The sequence below is a fragment of the Mixophyes fleayi genome, chromosome 5, assembly GCF_038048845.1.
Source record: "Mixophyes fleayi isolate aMixFle1 chromosome 5, aMixFle1.hap1, whole genome shotgun sequence".
Classification (NCBI taxonomy): domain Eukaryota; kingdom Metazoa; phylum Chordata; class Amphibia; order Anura; family Limnodynastidae; genus Mixophyes; species Mixophyes fleayi.
This window is the reverse complement of record NC_134406.1, coordinates 259,965,258-259,986,882: the sequence shown is the minus strand read 5'-3', so window position 1 is coordinate 259,986,882 and position 21,625 is coordinate 259,965,258. Positions and strand designations below refer to the sequence as shown.

At 40.4% G+C, this 21,625-nt stretch overlaps 1 protein-coding gene across 1 annotated transcript; it reads left to right on the top strand.

The window, feature by feature from the left end:
* Positions 1–241: 241 nt before the first annotated feature.
* RAD21 (RAD21 cohesin complex component) lies at positions 242–18,312 on the top strand. Its single transcript, XM_075213986.1, has 14 exons — positions 242–377; positions 8,696–8,861; positions 8,958–9,087; positions 10,357–10,456; positions 10,800–10,906; positions 11,236–11,439; positions 11,921–12,061; positions 12,391–12,513; positions 12,768–12,991; positions 13,123–13,270; positions 13,487–13,635; positions 13,810–13,947; positions 14,712–14,795; positions 15,153–18,312. The coding sequence occupies exons 2-14, from the start codon at positions 8,718–8,720 to the stop codon at positions 15,342–15,344; spliced, it is 1,884 nt and encodes a 627-aa protein (XP_075070087.1). The 5' UTR covers positions 242–377; positions 8,696–8,717; the 3' UTR covers positions 15,345–18,312.
* Positions 18,313–21,625: the final 3,313 nt, after the last annotated feature.

The following is a 21,625-nucleotide window of genomic DNA, read 5'->3' as shown; positions in this document are numbered from 1 at the left end:
TTTAAAAGCATTGAAACTGAAAACTGTTAAATAATTGGCTGGGGTTTCTGAAGACGATATTTTTAGTTTACACGTAGGTAAACAATAAACATTTTATCTTTTCCTGCACCAACATGGCGTCTCCGCACCGACAGGTCACGCCCCGTGACGTCATACGTCCCAAGGGCGCTCTGTCCCGGCCTCTCGGTCTCTATGGTGACGCCCCGCTCTGTGTTATTTCATCAGTAAACATCCTGCGGATTTGAACGCGCGGTTTGGGCGGCCGGAAGGGGCGCGGGCGCCATCTTGTTTGTTTTAGTGGCGCTGGCAGCGGGCGAGAAACGGAGACGGGGCCTCGGAGCGGCGGCCTCAGGAGAGACCGGTGCCAGCACACGGCGGTGAGTGTGTCCTTATGGGTGAGGTGAGGCGGCCTCGTGGAGGAGGAGGAGGGCGGCGCCGTCCGAGTCCTCTCCGGGGAAGGGGAATCCAACATGGCGGTCGGAGGAGGCCGCGCTCTGGTCCACGGCCTGTCATGTGGATATCCCCGGGAAGGGGGGCCTGTTAGGTGCTCCCTCCCTGGCTGTGCTGCTCTAGGCAGCCTGTGTTATCCCTTACCGCGGTGGAACTACAAGTCCCAGCCTGCCCTATGGGCCCCAGAGATAACGGCCTGCTGGGACTTGTAGTTCCGCCACGGGTGGACAGACCCCTTCTGTCTGACTGGTGTAGTGAATGATGGAGTTTTATGTACTTTATACTGTACATAACTTGTTGCAGCTGATCTGTCCCTAATGATCTTCATGGTGTAAAGATTTGTACAGGAAAAGTTCATTTTATTCCCTATTGACCAGCTGCACCGTTCCTGTAATAATGTGAGTTCAGTTCTTACAGCCCTTTCCCGTTGGGTTTTAAGTGAATTTTTAAAATAAAGGTAATTTAGTTGGTTAAATTGAATTGTAATACATGCAGGTCCATCTAGATCTACTGTGTGTTGTCGTTATAGATAGATTCACTGTGCAGAGTGTACATATTTACGAAGATGAATACGGTATATAATAAGTCTCCTGTGCTATTGTGTGAATAGGAGACTCTGATTATTATATATTCAACTAGTTTCTTTTGGAATTTTTGTGTGGTTCCTTTAGGAGTAAACAGCAGCAACTGTGAACAGCGCAGATTTCCACTCTTCATGTATGTCTATATTTACAAAGATGACTGTTAAGTGCAAAGTTGTATGACTTGTGGAGATGCAATGAGTCCTTTTAAAGTTAAATGTATTTGTAATATTCTGGCTACCTTACATTTGGTAGCCAGTAGTTGCTGGTGTATGCAGTTATTTATTTGAACTTATTTCAGTGCAGCCAGTCGGAGTGTTTTTAATGTTTAGTTGCCGCCCATTGCAAAGAAAACCAAAACATTTTTCTCCATTGATAAGCAATGTAGTTTGTGAAAATAACATATGCCTGGCAATAAGGATATAATGTTTACTGCAGAGATGATGTTTGATCTAAATAGTGTTAGGAATCCATAGTTTCTGGATCGTGAGCCACCTTCCTATTGATCAGTATGAGTTGTGCAAATTGAGTCTTAATGGGGATCAGCCCGTTTCAAAGATGTGGAGTACCTGAAATACCTTATTCACGTTCCGCATTGTCCATTCGATTTCATAGGTTTGAAAAGTTTTACATGACAGCCATAAACATATTGTTTGTCCTATAGCAAAATGTCTTTTTTTTTTTTTTTTTTTTTTTTACCTTGTTTTTTTTTTTTTATTTTAGGGGCATGTTCATTTAAGATGGCTATGTTCGGCTGTGCTTATAAAGTGTCAATAGGGTACCGCAACACTACAGATTTCTTTTTGCAACCCTATGGAGGGGCAAAGGGAAATGCGCGATGTTGCGGTAACACAAAGTGCCTTCGGGTCCGTTCCGGAGGCCCTTCATGCTTAATTGAATATACCCCTTAATGTTTTAAATGTTTTTACTTATTGTACTGTAATATTATGTCTATGTATTTCACACTGGGTCTGGACACATTTGTTGCTTTAATCAAATTGGGACACAAGTGCATGTAATTTAAATGTTTTAAGAGTTCTTGTCCAGACACATCTCAATTTTGTCCCTGTTTTGGACAGTTATGCCATCGATGTGATGGTTTTTAAAATGTTTATACCAGGAGTTGGGGCTCTCTGTAGTGGCGTGCATTATTTTTTATAACTACAAATTAAGTTAGTAGTATGCAAGAAAAGAAAATTATACAGTAATATTATATCCTGTGGGTTGATTCACACAAGCTTGTTTTGTATTTGTTTCATGGTATGTTTTTAGAGGCTCATGATAAAAAGCAAGTTGGATTGTACATGTAGTGGATAAAAAATGGAATCACCAATATAGAGTTATAAAGTCTGTATGCACCATGATATTGTCTATCAATGTCAGGAATAGAGCAGGAGGTAAGCAGCACAATATTTCCACAAGAAAGTTACTTAACTAACAACTGGTGCTGGTAGAAGATGCAGGCAGGTGTCATTCTTGAATATCACCTAAATTGGGTTCCTATCTGATGACTAAGGCTATAATATTTGGGTAATATTGGTATAAAGCCAGTGAGCAGCCACACATGTTCTGTGGATGGGGCAATATTGTCCTGGAAGACATCCCTGCATTCAGAAAAGAAATGCTATAACATGGGTTGAAGATGGTCTTTCATTAATATCAAAGGAAATAACTGCACACAAACCACACCTGGAAAATGCATTATTATGGCACTACCAGAACCTCTCACTGTTGGAAAAGAACGCTCTGGACTGTAGAGTACTTTACGTTGGTGTTTCCCCTACGCACTCGTCAGTTTGTCGAAAATAAGAATGATTCATCAGGCCAAATCGCATTCCTTCACTGCTCGGTAGCTTATTACCTGTATGGTTTTCCCCACAGAACTCACAAACGTGCATTGCCGTTTTGATGAACACTTTATGCACTGTAACCTAATTATGATATTCTGCTTGCTGGAGTTCTTAGATTGTTTTTTGTCACTGGCTGCGTGCACCAAAAGTTGAAATTTGCAGTCATTAATCTGCAGTTGCTCCCCCGTTTTACCTTGTACTTCAAATTAATGCAATGACCTCAGAGTCCTGGAGTGTGTTCTTCTGCCTACAGTTGTCCATTGCTGCTGATTGGTTTGTTTTGTTCTGAGTTCCATGCTGACATCACCTTATACATCTTCGCTCCTAAAAAGTTAGCAAGTTGACCTGTGTAGGTCACTGAGCCTCTTGCCAAACGTGCCCAAACAATTACACTCTTTGAAAGTCATCGAAGTCTCCTCCTGTAGCCATCCTAGAAAAATTATAGACAGTCGGAAGAGTGCAGCATTTTTAGACGTGACCCAGGCTAGGCTGGGTATTAATTTCTTAAATAACATTTGAGAAACACTTGTGTTTAAGCCCTTCCATCTAATATACTTGGTGTCCCAAGTTTACCTAAGTGTTTCCATTATATTGTCCACTGCATGTGCATGCTTGTAACCAGACTTCTAGCATGGTTCTACCTGCTCTTGTTGATGCAACTATATTGATTTATGTGTGGATTGGGTCACATTCTGTTCTAACATCTGTTGAAAAGTTGCACTTGTTTCCTACTTGGTGTTTGACACTATGTGAGTGTAGCTTCTGCTTACTGAAATTTTATTTAGTTTTTATACACTGATTTTTATCGGAGATAATTGTTAACTTGCTGACTTTTATACAAGACCTACTGACAATACACTGTTGAGCTGTCATAGCACACAATATTAATCAGTCAGTTATGCAGAGTAGCACAGAGCTGCCATCCAGCAGTTTGTGAAACCGGATGTTCTGAGATGTGTTCTAAGTTTCAGATGGAACACGGTGGCTCAGTGGTTGGTGCTTCTGCCTCACTGCACTGAGGTCGTGAGCTTGATTCCTGACCATGCCCTTAACCGGGTGCTCCGGTTTCCTCCCACACTCCAAAAACCTACTGTTAGGTTAATTGTCTGCTGACAAAATGAACACTAGTCCGGGTGTGTTAAGGAATTAGACTGTAAGCTCCAATGGGGCAGGGGCAGATGTGAGTGACAAATATTCTCTGTACAGCAATGTGTAAATGGTGGCGCTGTATAAATAAATGGTGATGATGACTTTATCCTTCATTCCTTGTTGGATGATACTGAGTAATCTCTGGGAAATCTGGCAAATCTATTTGTCAGTTCCCACAACAGTTTGAGCCTGCAGATGCCACTATTATACCAATATATTGGAAGATTTTGGTCCTAGTTGGGGGATAAGGCAGACAGCTTTGTCTCCTATATAAGGAGAAGCATTTGCTTGGCTTTCTTGCAGTCATTGTCTTAATGTCAAGCCCCCACATAGAGACCACGGTAGACCTATTAGAAGTTCTGTCTTTTGGTTTTTCAAACTCTCATCAAATGCTTGTGATTTGATGTAAGAGGCGGAGATTACACTACCTGTCAAAGGATTGAATGCTGTGTATTTCTCCTTTTGAGCTGCTTGTGTTTTGGTTCAGGTACCGGAACTTTTTATTGGCCAATGACAGATGTGTGAATTGGTTATATGAATTATATATTGGCCATTTGCTTGATATAGGTTATTCCCCCAAAAATGTTAGTTTAGATTCAAATTATCATTGAATGTATCCTTCAATGTTTTTTGGTTTTTTTAAATAAAGTGAAAGCTAGTTCTGTATTGTTTAGTCTTATGATTTTTGTATTATAGTAATTTGGATCGTGGATGTTCTTGGTGCATATTTTTGTTTTGTTTTGGTTTTTTTTTAAAAATTACTCTACATCCACCAACCATCTGGAGCTTGAGCTAATCACGTGTTGCTTTTACAACCCTAGCCTGTGCTAACATTTTTTAAGCATGCTAGTACATAGTGCAACCTAAGAAATTAAGAATATTTTATTTTCTGCAAGATAGATTGCTTTTGTGCTGATGTGATTTGGTACATAAATGTTACTTACATTACCACATAACTGTACAAGAAGCCCTAACTTTTCTGAAATTATAAAAACACGGTTTGTAGTAACCTGTCCCAACTTAAAAAGAGCTGACCGTTGCCACATTAAGTATCCAGGTACACAATAAAGTGTCCTTGCATGGTAATTATTTTGAAAGAAATTGCATAATTGTGGCTAATACAGGACACCCTATATGCTAAGTTTTATGTATGGGTTGTCTTTGCCCATAATATATTTTTGGTCCATAATATATTTTTGGTCTTGTCCGAACCTGGTCACTTGGTAAATGAAGTGACACACAGCCCTGATAATATGCATATTTTGTCACCAGACCACCCGCCCAAAATGCTGGTCAGTCGTGTCTTCGAACTCTGCTTAGAAAACAGTCTGAATTTATGTTCTGAAGCTGTTTAGTTTCTTTTGCAATTTCCTGCTACCTGATTGGCTGGAACTGCTATGGATGTTTGTCCTGTGACTTATGGTGAATTTGGACTAGTTTTAGAACTGTTCCTCGCTACAATGTAGCTGCAGGAATAGTGGTTTAGTTGTAAATTGCAGACACATATTATTTTTCAGTGCCCCACCATATTCAATGGGATATTAAATCATTCACATCAGTTACTCCCTCACGGGAGCTTAGTCTTAACCTGACACAGATAGGGGAAACATGCATGTGAACTGGGACACCCACACAAACATGTGGAGAACATGCAGACTATATGCATACAAGCTCAAGTTGGTTGAAATGCTATAGTGACTGCACTCTGTAACTTAAGAAAGAAATGTTTATAGTTAGGGGCAATTACATTTATTTATTTTAGAAAAATTCCACTGTAGATACAGATTTGGTGGCTGGTATGTAGTGCTTACAGCTCAGCATTGTTTCCTACCTATACCTCCTGTACTGCAAGTCAGTGACCGTATAGAGCCACTCTGCTGGGATCGCAGGAGGTTAGTCTATGTGGAGTGGTGGCACCATTGCTATAGCACCACCTTTTTCTTTCCCTGGCTTCCTGGCTAAAGGTGATGTACCTCACCGTTGCCTGAATCAGAGAGCCAGAGCTATAATAGACAGCTTGTAGTCCACTTATTTTACCATGAGCATCTTCCTCGTGTGAGGGGCTTGTTTAGAGAACGCCAGAAGTACATCATTCCTATTAACGTGCCCCCTGATATTTTCATCACTCCTCTGTTTGAATGCTGCTGCTGCAGAGATCTTTTATGGGCAGTACGGTGGCTTAGTGGTTAGCACTTCTGCCTCACAGCACTGGGGTCATGAGTTTGATTTCTGACCATGTGCTTTATCTGTGTGGAGTTTGTATGTTCTCCCCATGTTTGTTTAGGTTTCCTCTCATACTCTAAAAACATACTGATCGACTAATTGGTTGCTGACAAAAGTAACACATGTGTGCTAGGAAAATTAGACTGTAAGCTCCAGTGGGACAGGGATTGATGTGAATGGCAAATATTCTCTGTATGGCGCTGTGGACTTGGTGGCGCTATATAAATAAATGAAGGATCTCTGCCTCATCATTATTTCATGCCCTCAGGTTGTTGAATACTGGTAGGATTGTCATGTGTATATATAAGGTTGATCGGTAGGCTGTTGAAGTATTGCCCCATCTTGTAGCTTGTCTCATGGCGGGCTAATGCCCGGACAACTTGCACCCATGCGGCCGATATCTGACAAACCACCAATCCACAAACGGTCACTGTCCGGGCTTGCTATATACTGCGGGTGGACTAAGAATAACCTTTATAAATCCTGGGTAAAGCTTCCAACAGCTTGTGGTGTTAGGCCGGTGGGCAAATAAAAATGGGGCTAAAGATCATTGAAACTAAATTGTGTAATTCTAAAGTAATCACATCGTACATATTAATATTGTATGGCTGTCTAAGGATGTTATGGTTTGCCAGCTCACACCAGTTAGTTTTTCCTGTAACAACACTGAAAACCAGTGCTTCTCCCATAGGTTTACATTACTCAGAGCTCCTCAGCGTGAGCGCTGCTAGCCCTCTGCTAGCCATGACAGGGTATAACACACATGTACCCAATACATCTCTAAGTTGTCTGGCTACGCTGTATAGTTATTTCCTACTTCTCGCTCAAAATCTATGGCCTCAATTTTCACTGTGTCACACACAGGAATCTGCATATTCCTTACTTGAGTGTTTATAGACTGCAGCTTATCTTTTAAGTGTGTTTGACCAGAGCCTAATTGCCTATTGTCGTGTTTTAAAACAGAACACAGGGACAAGCAATAGAAAGTGGGTGGGCTGAATCAATTTTGTATCTAGTTCAGTTGTTTGTTCATGTTTAGACAAATTTGAAGTGGGAGATATAGACATAGCCTGATCATGTAAAACTTGCACAGAGAGCGATGATTTGTGGCTGCTGTGTAAAGTGCACCTCTGTATGAAATGAATACATCAAAGTTTTGTTTTCTTTCCCAAGTTGCTGAATTCCTCTCGCTTGTGTCTCTATTCATTGAAAGGTTTGAACCAGGTACTAGATTCTCAATTCTGTCCACAATATTTACTATTGTGTCCAGACTTTCAAATTAAAAATGCATTAATAGTGTTATGCAAAAGTTAGTGAACTGCTTTTGTAACCTCATCCCATAAATAAACTTATTTGTGTATTACGCTCTGACATAGATGAAAAACCAGGAAAAATGCTGATTGCTGCAGCCTATAATTTTTTTAAAAAAAATAAAGCAATTAGGACCATACTTGATGTATCTATGGATTAATCACCTTTTGTTTGCTACTCTGGATTTGTCTAATTGGTACTGGCGTTCTCCTTTATTTTGGTAATGTCTGGTGAATGTCTTTGTATTCTGTGCTTATTGGAAAGAATTTCTGTCCCTAAGTAGAGCAGAGCCTCTTACAAGATCAATAAATGATGATGATGATGCTTTATGTAAGGTACCCCTTTAGCTCCCCATATTGGCAGTTTCCTTGCTTGGCACGTTTATTGGAAGTTAGTGTAAGTGCACATCGTGATTTAAACATTGAGCAAGGCGGTAATGCGAGTGTTGTGCAGCTCCTACACCATATTCACATCTAATAAAGACTGACAATAAAATGACACATGGAGACAGAAAAAATGTATGAATAAGACATGAGTAAATATTCTACACTAGGAATGGAGATAAATGCTTAGACTTTCGAGGCCAGTCATGCAAACCTAGAAGCCAACTTCTACTTATAACACATTTACATGTTGCATCATTTCAGACAAATGGGAATTATCCCAAAACGTTTGTCTAGGATAAAGCTTTAGGCTCTAACACTCTGGCTCCTTGGACATATTCATACTTAAGTAATTCATGTAAAAGGTAAATCTTGTGCACTTTATAAATAGTGGTCCATAATGTTTGTGCGTTTAAGTTGTGTGCCTATTTTGTTTCATGTCGCAGTAAAGTAAAAGTGAAAATATTGTTTGTTTTTGTTCTATTTGTGGATAAATACATTTCTGTGGATGAGTACACACAGTGGGCAGCCATGAGTGGTCTTTAAAATTTGGCAAGTGAGTTGGCATATTATACTAGGTCTTATCTAGAGAGACAAGAACTGTGGTGGTGCTTCAAATAGTGTGATTGACAATTAAACCAGACACTGTCACGGAATGTACTGAACGCAACTTTTTATTTGAATGATCATATTTCCTCCTAAACTAAATTAAGGGGCGCCGCTAATCATATCTGTCTTTGTTCTGCAGGTGATTATAGTAGGGCTGGAAAATGTTCTACGCACACTTTGTACTGAGCAAGAGGGGGCCGCTGGCCAAAATCTGGCTGGCGGCCCACTGGGACAAGAAGCTGACAAAAGCCCATGTGTTTGAGTGCAACTTGGAGAGCAGTGTGGAGAGCATTATTTCCCCTAAGGTATGTTACCTATTGGTTATAAATAGCTACTAGTTATATTGATAGAACATCCTGGTAAGTTTCAGACATTCTAACCAGTCCTGATCTTTGTTGTAGGTGAAGATGGCTCTACGTACCTCTGGACATCTTCTCTTGGGTGTTGTAAGAATCTACCACAGGAAAGCAAAGTACCTTCTTGCTGACTGTAACGAAGCTTTTATTAAAATAAAGATGGCTTTTCGGCCTGGTAAGTAAAGGAGTCTCCTAGTCTTTGCTGATCTGATTATCACAGAGCAACTTTCTGTTTGAGGGGAAAGAGTCATGACATCAATGTCAATTAAATGATCACCGTACCATTAGTCATCTGAGCAAACCTGCCCCTGTGAAATGTAATTTTCTGTTATCTTGTCTAAACAGACCAGACATCTGGATGTAGTGTCTTCTGGTGGGTGATCTGATCCTTTCAAGTATTTAGACTTCAATTTGTAGAGAGATTTTATCTTTATGGTTAATAAAATTTAAGGTGGTTTGATCATGGTTTCAAATCAGGAACTGAGCAGGACAGGGATTCCCAGGCTTTGTTATGACACAGATGCCAACACCACATGTCTGAAAACTTGTAATAGAATCCTTAATACACACGAACCTGTCTTTAAATAATTATTTGTTTTAGTTATGGTGTAAATACATTTAATTTTAAACTACAGCTAATTTTGTTTTAATTGCAATTAAGAATAATTTACTTAATTCCACTGCATACATTTGATTTTAAGAGTTCATATTTGATGAAGAGGTTTTCTATATTTGATAGGTCATATTATTTTGTATACATACTTTTGGCTAAGTCATTGAATTATAGTTTAACCCTTTGCCAACCATTAACTATATATGAATATCAAGTGTGCAGCATAATCCTGTTACTACTGGAGACAGGAAGTCACCGACCGTCTGTGACCAGGAACAATTAGATCAGATTCCTGGTCATAGAATTGTTAGAACTTGGTCTGAGCTATAGGTTCTTAAATACTGAGGTTACCATAGAAGCCCAGTGGTGTCACACATAAGAAGGGCTCAGCTGTATTATGGCAGGAGAAATATAATCTGTCTTTCTTGCCTCTTGCTAGTAATTGATTACTTTTAATAGTGACCATCAAATCGTTAATTACATTTGATATACTGAGTTTCTGCATATATGTTCAAACCTACCCGTCCCTCATTCCCTCCATGTCTTCCTTCTGTTCTTGTACTGACATATAATGAGCATGTTTAAGTATTTTGAACACATCTTTACATAGCTGCTTCATTTAATACAACCTCTTCTGCTGCAGCAAACAGTAACTAAAATAGCTAATTTATATATTGGGTCGAAAGTGACACCTGGGTCCAGGCTCTTGGCTGTATAGGATAAGAAGCCCTACTGTAGATTAACCTGTAGCACAGCTGAATCTCTCCCTCGATACTGGTACCTTAAGTGTATGTTTAAGAGTTCTGATCTCCATGCAATGTTTTATTATAGGGGTGGTGGATTTACCAGAGGAAAACAGAGAAGCCGCATATAACGCTATCACCCTGCCGGAAGAGTTCCATGACTTCGACCAACCATTGCCAGATCTTGAGTAAGCAATCTCTTCTATCTTCTGGGACATGAGGGCTTTGCAGTCTGTGATCCTCAGTGTACTGGAAATGAAAGGTCGTCAATGTCACTATTGAAAATTTAAACAACAATAATTTTTTCAATATTGTCATTGGTTTTCTTTTTTGATTCTTGACCTATTCATCTGAGTTTATAAGACTGCTAATCCGCATTATCTGAAGTGGTGGAGGATATCTGTACAAATCTGACAGCAGCCCGGTCAGAATGATTTCTCCGTGATCAGGCTATGTGATTTCTTCCTGTTCTACAGGTTTCTATCCTCACTGGCACTAAGTAACCATAGCAAACTCTTTTCTCTTTCTAAGTGACATTGATGTGGCTCAGCAGTTCAGCTTAAACCAGAGTCGAGTGGAGGAGATCACTATGAGAGAAGAGGTTGGAAACATCAACATCCTGCAGGACAATGACTTTGGTGGGTATTACATTTTAATACCTTAAATCACACGAGTTGGCGTTTTGAGGGCTTTTTTTATCGGAAGATTTTTAGGTTTGTTTCTTGATGTCTTTAATGTTGAGTCGCCTGTTAAGGCTTTGTTTTTAAGCCTACGTGTAAGTATTGGACCGCTGATGAAGAATTTCTTGATGCAGTTGTCCTTCTGTCCATGACCATTCATGTCCTTCCATGAGGCATGGGGTTGACTGTATCAGAAGTCTTCAGACTCTCCTGGACTTGCTGCTGTTATGAAGTCTAACTTTCCATTTGTTGCTGGTAAAAACATTAACGCTTTAATCACGTTCCAGGCGACTTTGGTATGGATGACCGAGAGATGATGCGGGAGGGCAGTGCATTTGAGGACGACATGTTGGTCAGTACCAGCGCCTCCAATCTCTTGCTGGAGCCGGAGCAAAACCCCAGCCAGCTGAATGAGAAGAGCAACCACCTGGAGTACGACGAACCGTACAAAGATGACAATTTTGGAGAGGGGAATGATGGAGGGATTTTAGGTACGAGTCTATGATCACAGGTGACGTAAATGTAGTGACAGCCGGTAACATCCAATGATCTTCTGCAGAGTACTCTAGAAGAGCCTACGGCAACATTTCTTTCCCGTCCAAGCTCTGGTGGGGAGAACTATAGGTTGCTCCTGTGTTTGGATACTTATATAGGCAGAAACATGTCGTGTAACTTTAGGAATATTGTTTAAATGTTTTGATCCTGGATGTAGCATGTTTTGACTGCTAGCAAAATGCATCTTCTGCGACCTGTGGTCACTACCCCAACATGGACACTAAACGCTATGTCCAGCCACTAGGCTGTAGCTTGGCTGGAGATGTTGGACCACTGTGAGCTCCTACATACAAGCAACAAATAAATGAAGTCGGTTTTTACTTGCATTAAATGAAACCTCGGCATGTATGTGGCCCTAGGATGTCGTCTTATTTCCGCGTATAAAATTATTGACTTTGTTCTTTCTTTATCTTGTAGACGATAAGCTTTTAAGCAATGATGGAGGTGGCATATTTGACGACCCACCCGCCATGCCCGTTGAAGGTGTTGCATTGCCAGAGCAGCCTGCCCACGATGATGATCTGGATGATGATAATGTGTCTAGTGGTTATTGTCCATGTAAGCAAGTATATCATGACGTAATGTGTGTCACTCTCTCAGCTGTCTGCTGGTGTCTTATTTCTTGTCATATTGGCGTCCTCTTCCTCTGCTTGTGTTTTTGGTAGGGGGAGATTTCATTCAGCACAATGTCTCAAACACCCCTGGGGACACATCCTGCCGATGTTATGGCAGGGATCTCCACTCAGAGGTGCACAGAATAGCGGGCGGTGATTCCAGGCCGGCAATGTGCGCAGTTGGGCATCGCGGTGATGTCCGTGCAGCACATCGCCAGCAATTGAATCTCCCCCATAGATTTCTATATCTAATCTTAATGTATTTTGTTTCAGTGGGTGGAGCAGACAGCCCGGATTCAGTAGATCCTGTGGAACCCTTGCCAACCATGACCGATCAGACTACCTTGGTGCCCAATGAAGAGGAAGCTTTCGCTCTTGAGCCTATTGACATTACAGGTAAAGTCTTAATCTATACAAAAAAAATGTCCTTGTCTGAAACATGGTTCCTGTGATGAGTATGTAGCACTCTAACCGCTGTATTAGCAACTTACTGTTATCTGACTACAGTATAGATAAGACTCCTAAATATAAAACGCTATTTATATTGTTTATGTGGAAATGTTGTACTTAAAGAAGCTGTAATAAGATATTTAAGAGGTGTGCGGTTAAAGGATCTTACTTACTGTACTTTTTGCCCCACAATCTTCTAGTCAAGGAAACTAAAGCCAAGAGGAAGAGGAAGTTGATTGTGGACAGCATAAAGGAGTTGGACAGCAAAACCATCCGTGCCCAGCTGAGCGACTACTCCGACATTGTCACCACTCTGGACCTGGCACCTCCCACAAAGAAACTGATGATGTGGAAGGAGACCGGTGGCGTGGAGAAGCTCTTCTCTCTGCCCGCTCAGCCCCTGTGGAACATCCGACTCCTGAAGGTAATGGTCTCATTTCTACGGCAACTTGGTAACTTTGTTCTATCATAGATATATGAGAGAGATTACCTGGAAAGAGGAAGTTGCTGTTAGCGCTTTTATCAAACAAATCATCTTTTGTCACTTTCTTGTAGCTGTTCACACGCTGCCTCACGCCTGTGGTACCTGATGAGCTCAGAAAGAGGAGGAAAGGTGGAGAAGCAGACAACTTGGATGAGTTCCTTAAGGAGTTTGAGAATCCTGAAGTTCCCAGAGAGGAGATGAGACAGCAGGATGTTATTGGTAAGTGTTGGCCACAGCTCAGTGCTAAGCGTGTTCGAAAAGAAACTTGGATCACTAGACACTGATGATCTATTATTAATACTGATGAAATGCTGATTGTAACTTCGATTTGAATGAAGTTCTTGGTGACCTCTCCGGTAGTAGCTTAGTGTTCGCCAACAAAGAAACTCATTCAGGTATCCGTCTGATCATTTTACCACCTGTTGTACAATACAGACCAGCCCATCTTGGAAGAAGCTAGTAGATTACAGGAGTCCTTGATGGAAGGAAGCCGGACTCAGCTGGATGAAACTGTGATGCCACCACCTCAGCAGCAAGGGCTGAAACGTGATTCCCAGCAGATGGAACCGGAGCCATTAATTCCAGTGAGTACTCGCTGAATGTTAACAGTATTGATCTTAACATTTAGATGAACACACTAGTTATACCGGATCTGTGTGTCTGTAGCATGTTCGGGAAGAAGGGGCTTACAACTAAACTTTGCTTTTGAGGCCTTTGATGTTGATCATGTTTAATATCGTTTTTTCCTATTTCTGTAGCAAGAGCCTGAGCCCCAGATAGAAATGCCACCGGTGGAGCTTCCTCCAGAAGAGCCTCAGAGCCTGAGCGATCTGATCCCAGAGCTCAACCTTATACCTGAAAAGGAGAAAGAAAAAGACGAGGAGGAAGAAGAGGAGGTACTGACCTGTTTTATATTTTCATTCCTGTATCCGTCACCTGCGAGCAATGAAAGATCGCATCTGATTGGTTGGAATCATGCTCAGGAACTATTGATGTCGCTGTAATATGCTTGTGTATATTGGCTCCACCCAAAAGTGTGTGTGCGTGTGTGTGTGTGTGTAAGTAAACGACTGGTACACTTTTAACATTGCTGTGCAAAAGGCCATGCAGTAGATTCCTCTATGCAGTATGAAATCTGAGTTCCATTTATTGCAACAAGATCTTGTGGCTTGGAGTCCACATACATTAGTTGTCACTCGCTTGTTATCTTGTACTTTAATTGCTTGTTGAGTCGTACACGTGTTCGCTTTGTTTACTGGGTGCCCTCGGCCTCCCCTTACTGCGCAGCGTTTGGCTCCAGCTATAAGCGGCTGTTTAAATATACAACATTGCTATGAAATTGGCACAGGAGGCCGCCTGTATCTGTTCCCACTCCTGAAATGACACAATGGTACGTCGTAATCTCCTTAACAAACCAACCAAAAACATCTGTGATTTTTAACATCTCAATAAAAAAAAAATCTGCTTTGCTAAATATTTTCTCAGTGCAGAGACAGGAGACTCATTTGCTGCGTATCCGACGAGCGGGTAGTTTAGAACGAGAGCTCGGTGCTCTTGGGATATTGAGAAATATGAATTCATTTTCTACTTCACTTGTTATCCTATGAATATTAATCAAGGCTCGCAGCTGTTTCAGTAAGTGCTGTTATTGTTGCTGCAGGAGGAAGATACCACAGGGACCGAGCAGGACCAGGAGGAGAGACGGTGGAACAAGAGAACTCAGCAGATGCTGCACGGTCTTCAGGTACTGGTCCATTTCCCATCCTTTTCAGTGGAGGATAACCAGTTCTCTTACTGACGTCAGACTGGTCCATTGGCGTTTTAGCTGCAGGGGGAACTGTAGTTTGAAATGCAAATTATCAGAGATCATTACACAAACTGTAACTGTTCCATACGCCATTCCATGTTGGGTGCTGGTGCTTTTCTCTATAAAGTTCTGCACATGGACGTAACGTTAAATTGTGTATAGAAATAACTTCTAAAGCAGCACTGTGCTATACAGCATTGTCTGCATACAGTAAAATACCAGAGTTAACGTCACTGACTGTCCTTGAGACGACGTTTTCCCGTAGCTTCATCTTGCCCTCCTTTCTTCCCGCAGAGAGTTCTTGCCAGGACACACGCAGAATCCATCAGTTTGCTCGACCTGTGCCGGAACACAAACCGAAAACAAGCCGCGGCAAAGTTCTACAGCTTCCTCGTCCTTAAAAAGCAACAGGCGATCGAGCTTACCCAGGAGGAACCCTACAGCGACATCATCGCCACGCCAGGACCAAGATTTCACGTGGTGTGAGTTTGCTTCTGCCAAAGCAAGTGACTCTCGCCACCTGTATGAGCCTCTATGCCGGAGCTTGCATGGCACAGCAGCGTAGTTAAGGCTTCCCCCCCCGAACATGCTGGTCAAGGGTCATGTTGGTGATCTCGCCCCTGGCTTTTATTTGTCTTGATTGTTTTAATATGTACAAAGTTTGTCTTTTTGTTTTTTCCCGTTTTAATGTAACATCTATATTTTTATGGGTTATTAATGTGGATGGGGTGAACGAGTAACTTGTTTTTTTTATTGGTTTAATAGACTCATTACAACTTCTCTGGAGTAAAATTGTAGGTCGAGGAGTAAATACAAATTTATCCAGACAGTTGTGTGCAGTATTGATAAAACACATTGTTTTTGTTTTAAATTGTTGCCTTCACTAGTGTCACACGATTAAGGTTATTCCGCTGTAGCGCAGACCCTTCTGTGACAGTAATGTCTGTCCAACCTGTCCATGAAGGATTACATGTTTCACCAGTCTGTAATTAGTTATGTCAGTGAAAATAATACTGTGCGGGAAAGATCAGGATTTGTTTAACACAAAGAAACATCTGTACAGCGTTTGCCAATGTTTCCACTTAGTTGTCCATCACGAATACCAAACTTTAGTTTTCTGAAGCTCTGCTGTCCTGTGTAGTGTGTACCTATCGGAGGCTAATGGAAATGCCAGCTTCATGAATGGATATGGCAGACCTAGCGCTGTAATTAGTCTGTTAGTGGAAAATGCTTTCTGTCGGCCTTGATTGGCAACCTGCTCGTGGCAAGCATAGTTTTAAAATGACCTAAATACAAGGAGGCAGCTAGGTGCTAGCTCAGTGAACAGTGTAAATAGTTGAAACCAATCAATACAAAGTTTTAAATTCAATAATTAGGGTGGTAGCTGTCTTTATGCATCAGAGCGAAGAGACGACAAAATGGTGAAGTTTTACAAGGAGTAATGCGCCACATCTGACAACGGAGCGGCTGCGAAGCACAGGGACTTACCGTAGGTCTATCTTACTCCTAGTTATCATTCAGTGTACTGAACCAATATTCATGAGCATGCACGCACTAGAAGTTATAGATGTGGGTGGATAGGCCGCATACTTGGGAGTATTATTTCAGCCCACAGGACAGCCGCCTGCACTGTGTAAGCAGCGGATGGAATCTGGAGGAACCTATTTGGTACAAAATCAATGTTTGTATGCCTGGCCGTGTGTTTGGTTTATTTTGTTTTTACATTTGGCTTTTATTTTCTCTTTTGTAGTAGCAAATGTAAAATATTCTTGTAAATATTTACACATTTTAGTATTTCATTAAAAAAAAACCCTAAATCTGTCTAATAGACATTTTTTGTATTTTATGCCCATTGGAAAACCTTCATATAAAAAAAAAAATACTACTTGTGGATTATATGGTTTATAAGTGGGAGTCTAGCTATGGACAGACTTCTATATAGTGATGGCTCCTTATCCTCTACAAGATCAGCTTACTCAGCAACAGTTATGGCCATGTTTGCCTGTGGTCATATGACATATAATATCTGCTGATTCCATGGAAATAACAGAGGGTAAATTTCCTTAGTTAATTGAAATTCATAAAATCGCTGTGCTGCACTACGGATATTGGGGGAACGTGGGTGTCTTTCTATATTGGGTGTTGTTGTGTGCCATTTGTCTGATCTTGCAAGTGTTATCCTTCAAATTCAAATGGCTTCTGTAACTGGCTGTATCAGGTCATTGTAGTAAGACGGTCACATAAATGGCTGGTGATGTATGGTAGAATTATGTTTGAGACAAATATAATTAGTGGCAGTTATTTTGCATCTTGCCTTATTGTCATATGCAGCCGTTGTATCATGACATTACTGCTTGTTCAATTGAATCTCCAGTATTTCTAATAAAACACTATTAACGTTTAAGACTGTTAATGATCATGCCTTGATAAAGAGCATGTGGGGAGAAAAATACATATTGATCTGGTCACGTGCTCTGCTTTTTGACCTTTTGGTTACAGTTCGGCTAATTAGAGTAAAGTTCTTTATTTCTGCATTATAACTCCGCTAATACTACAGATGTAGTATGGATTTGCCTCGGGTATGAGACATTGGGCAGTGTATCATGTATGTACATTAGGAAGCTGAACCAATGGGCGTTGTCCTTACTATAGAATGTGTTATTGCATGTTTCATAGCCTGCGCCCGTAGCTGAGCTGGTCAGATATACAGGGATAAAATTATTGCAGGACGTAAAACCTGGACATGGATCTTGTAGTAGGACCATTAGATTCAGCTATAACATACGTTTAAATACAAAACTGTCCCCTTATGTCAACTCACATTTCATGTCTCAATACTGCACACATCTGTTGTGGGATTGTTTCAAAGTTATCTTTTATTTTAATCTTAAACTGAAAGCAAAGGTTTTTATCCCCTCTATTGTTAAGGACTAATATCTTTTCATGGATATCCCTTGTTCGAGTGCGGCACTTTCACTTAACCTTTTTATAAATCAGATTTTCCAGTTTCCCAGTTTCAGTACCATCCACCAAAATAAAGGCACAATTGTTTAAAATACCCACATTGTGCATTGTAACCGTGTTTACAATCTGGTTTCTATTTTTTTCCTTCTGAAAATCCACTCTTCAATCGATCAATGTGGTTACCTGACTTAATTTATATTTCCAATTATACCTAAAAATTCAACTTTGATCATAATGTAAAGTAAAAGAATGAAAGCTTTAAGCACGCATTTCTATTTTCTATTTGACGTGCCTCAAAATCCAGTCCCCTGCCCCGCCCCTTGTATAAAGAGAGATTGTAGATAACGTGGATGTTCTAATTCTAGAATAAATCTGTTACTTGTTATACAGTTTAGTCAGTTTTCATTGCTTCTTGAGAATAATTGTTTATGATATAGTGGATATGCTGTGTTATGTATAACTTTTCTAATAAAAGTCTTGATAATCTATACTTCGGTGTCTTTACTTGGCAGCACATTTCTGTATTGTAACTGCATATAACAGGGGAGGGTGGTTTGGTCTTAAATGTCTTTGACTATCCCAAATACAATACAAGGTGCTAACTACATGATATACATGAAAAATGGCGGCCTTTGTACTGTCAGAAGCTCAGTGCATCTGAGAACTTTCATGTCATGTAGCAAGCTTGCCAGCTTACAATACATTGGTTTTCAATGGTCACATGACCTCAGTAGCACAGGAACTTGTTCTCCACCAACAGGTAATTCATAAACATTCCATGGACATTTGAAGCAAGGGCATAGTTTACAGTAGTTGTTGCATCTTTCATGTTGGAGTTGCAAATTTGTAACGTGGATGTTTATGAAGTATAGCAGATGCACCTCTGAATTGAGGTGCACTTATATAGTACTTTGGCTTGCATCATTTTTGAAAAAATGTATACCAAACTTCTCCCTTTAATTTCAAATCTACTGTCTAGAAATGGTGGCTATGGCTTTTTATACATATTGTTATTGTGCTTTGTTTGGTACTTAGCTCTTCGATTTAAACCATGTATTGTTATGCAGTTGTATTAGGACAGTACATTTATTTTTCAGCTGAGCACAATAATAATGTCACCGTAATAATGTCCGAATGGGGGCATTACCCTGGGATAACATTTGTCAATAGCCACTCACCAGGTTCTCTGTGGTCAGTGATCAGGTCAGCAGTTACTATAGCTTCTGAATGGGTATGAGAGGTCTTGGGTAATGTAAACACAATTTGGCCTTGTCCTTACACTTTACTGTATTGTTCCTGCTTCAAGAACATCAACTTCAAGAACAGACTGTTCACTTCCTGCCTAATGTATACCACCCATTGTAATTAGATTATCTGTGTTTTTCACTTCACTTGTCAGTGATTTTAATGTTGTGACTGATCGATGTATATAAGGGCTTCAACAAAAAAGAGCCAGCTGGATCTAATATTTATTAAAAGTTGCACATGGATATGATAGAAGCTGACTGAAGGTGGTACACACCTTTTATTTTTTCCGGCAGGTGTTCTGTTTTATTACAAAGAGCACGTTTTGGTGTAAATTTTCTTGGCATATTTATTTTTACTAGAGCAGTTTGGATGGACTTCATACATAGAAACTCCTGTAGGTCATAGTGAAGAAGTGTGGATTCATATTTTCAAAATGTTTTTGGGTTTTCCAGTGTATTTAGTGATTTTTTTTTTATTAAATTTTTGGGAAACGGGCCAAATTCAGTTCAGTAACTTGAGTGTTGTGGTTATGTTTAGTTTGTTTTTTCTTTAAAACAAATGAGGAGCCAGAAAAGTAAAAATATTCACCTTGCCCTAAACCACATCAAATTGCTTTAGCTTATATTGAGAAAACTTAAGGAACAGCAAATTGGTTAAATCACAAGAACAGACTCTGAAAACGAGGTAGAATGACTGTAAGAGAACAAAATCATTATAAAGCAAAAGTCTCTTTTCAAATAAATCCAAAATTGTTGGATTGGATTCCCCAGTTGGTTGTTTTTTATTTTTAAACTTAATATAAAGCTAAACTCTGTTATATACAAAGCTTTATTATATAGTGACTATTTAGCTAAGTTAATTGGAGCTTATAGTTTCCCAAACACCATTTGTAACAACAGGATAACGGCAGTAGTAAGCAACAAACCTATTTGTGTGTTTTATATAGTGCCGGTTATATACACTGTTGTACTGAGAATATCTGTCATTCACATCAGTTGCTGCCACATGGGAGCTTACAATCTAAATTCCCTGCCACACCCATTAGGGTTCATTTTGTCAGACGACAAGTAACCTACCAGTATGTGTTTGGAGTGTTGGAGACCCACATAAACACGGAGAACATACAAACTCCTCACAGAGAGCATCCTGGTCAGGAATCGAACCCATGAGCCTAGCGCTGTGAGGTAGCAATGCTAACCACATTACAACCAATCAGCCCTTGGAGAGGACACCCACCACCTACAAACAGTGGAAGCCACTTACTGGGCTGAACAGACCCATAACAATGCAGCTTATAAACTCTTGACATTACAGACATCAGGCCTCAGTGATGTCATCGGTTCCCAGCCAATGTTATAGGCTGAACATTTAGGTTTACCTAGGACAGTGTTAGCTAACCTGTGACACTCCAGGTGTTGTGAAACTACAAGTCCCAGCATTCCCCTTCAGAAATAAGCTGCTATATATTGGCAAAGCATGCTGGGACTTGTAGTTTCAGAACACCTGGAGTGTCACAGGTTAGCCAAAATTGACCTAGGAAAATGGCTGCCTCCACTGGGAAGAGACTGTTTTAAATCTGCTATAAACTACTCTCTCTGAAATACAAACAGCCACACAAAGGTTCCTAGTGGCTTCAGGTTTTATGTTGCTGCTGTGCAATTTTAATTGCTGCAATGATAAATTACCCCCAGGGACCCTCCGTGCTGCCATTCTAAACCCCAGAGATAAAAGATGGTGTTTTAAAGTTGACAATTTATGCACTAAAGGCAGCAGCAAGTCGTCACCTACAGCATAAAAGACCCTGCGGAATAAACATTCCCTGTAAATCATCTATTCTTTGACGGGCAGTGTCTTAAAAACCACCAAGCAATGACTGTCAACCTTACACTGCTCTGTTATGGACAAGGGCAATTAATGTAATAATGCTCTGCTTACCCCAACAATAAAATTTATAACTATTACAGTTTAGCACCAATCATTTTACACAGTGCTGTACACACTACAGCATTGTCATTCACATCGGTCACTGCTTCATTGGAGCTAACAATAAATGCTGTAGCACAGACTATTAACCTACTAGGAGCAAACCCCACACATAGTGCCAAGGCTGGAATCAAACACCTTACACCAGTGCTCTGAGACAGCAATACTAACCACTGTGCCACTATGCTGACCATAACTATATTGGTACTGCTCTCTTTTCTCTCTTCAGAAATTGTTTAATTTCATTACCATCACAATGGTTTTCTGTTCTTAGGGAACCGTATTGGACTACATATGCCCTTGTGCAGTTGTAAATAAATACTTTACTTGAATTTGTGTTAAGCCAAAGTGTGTGTGTATATGTATATACCCCAAAACAAAACATACTGGTAGGTTAATTGGCTGTTAACAAATTGACCCTAGGCTGTCTGTGTGTGTGTGTCTTAGGGAATTTAGACTCTAAGCCCCAATGGGGCAGGGACTAATCATCATCATTTATTTATATAGCGCCACTAGTTCCGCAGCGCTGTACAGAGAACTCGCTCACATCAGTCCTTGCCCCATTGGGGCTT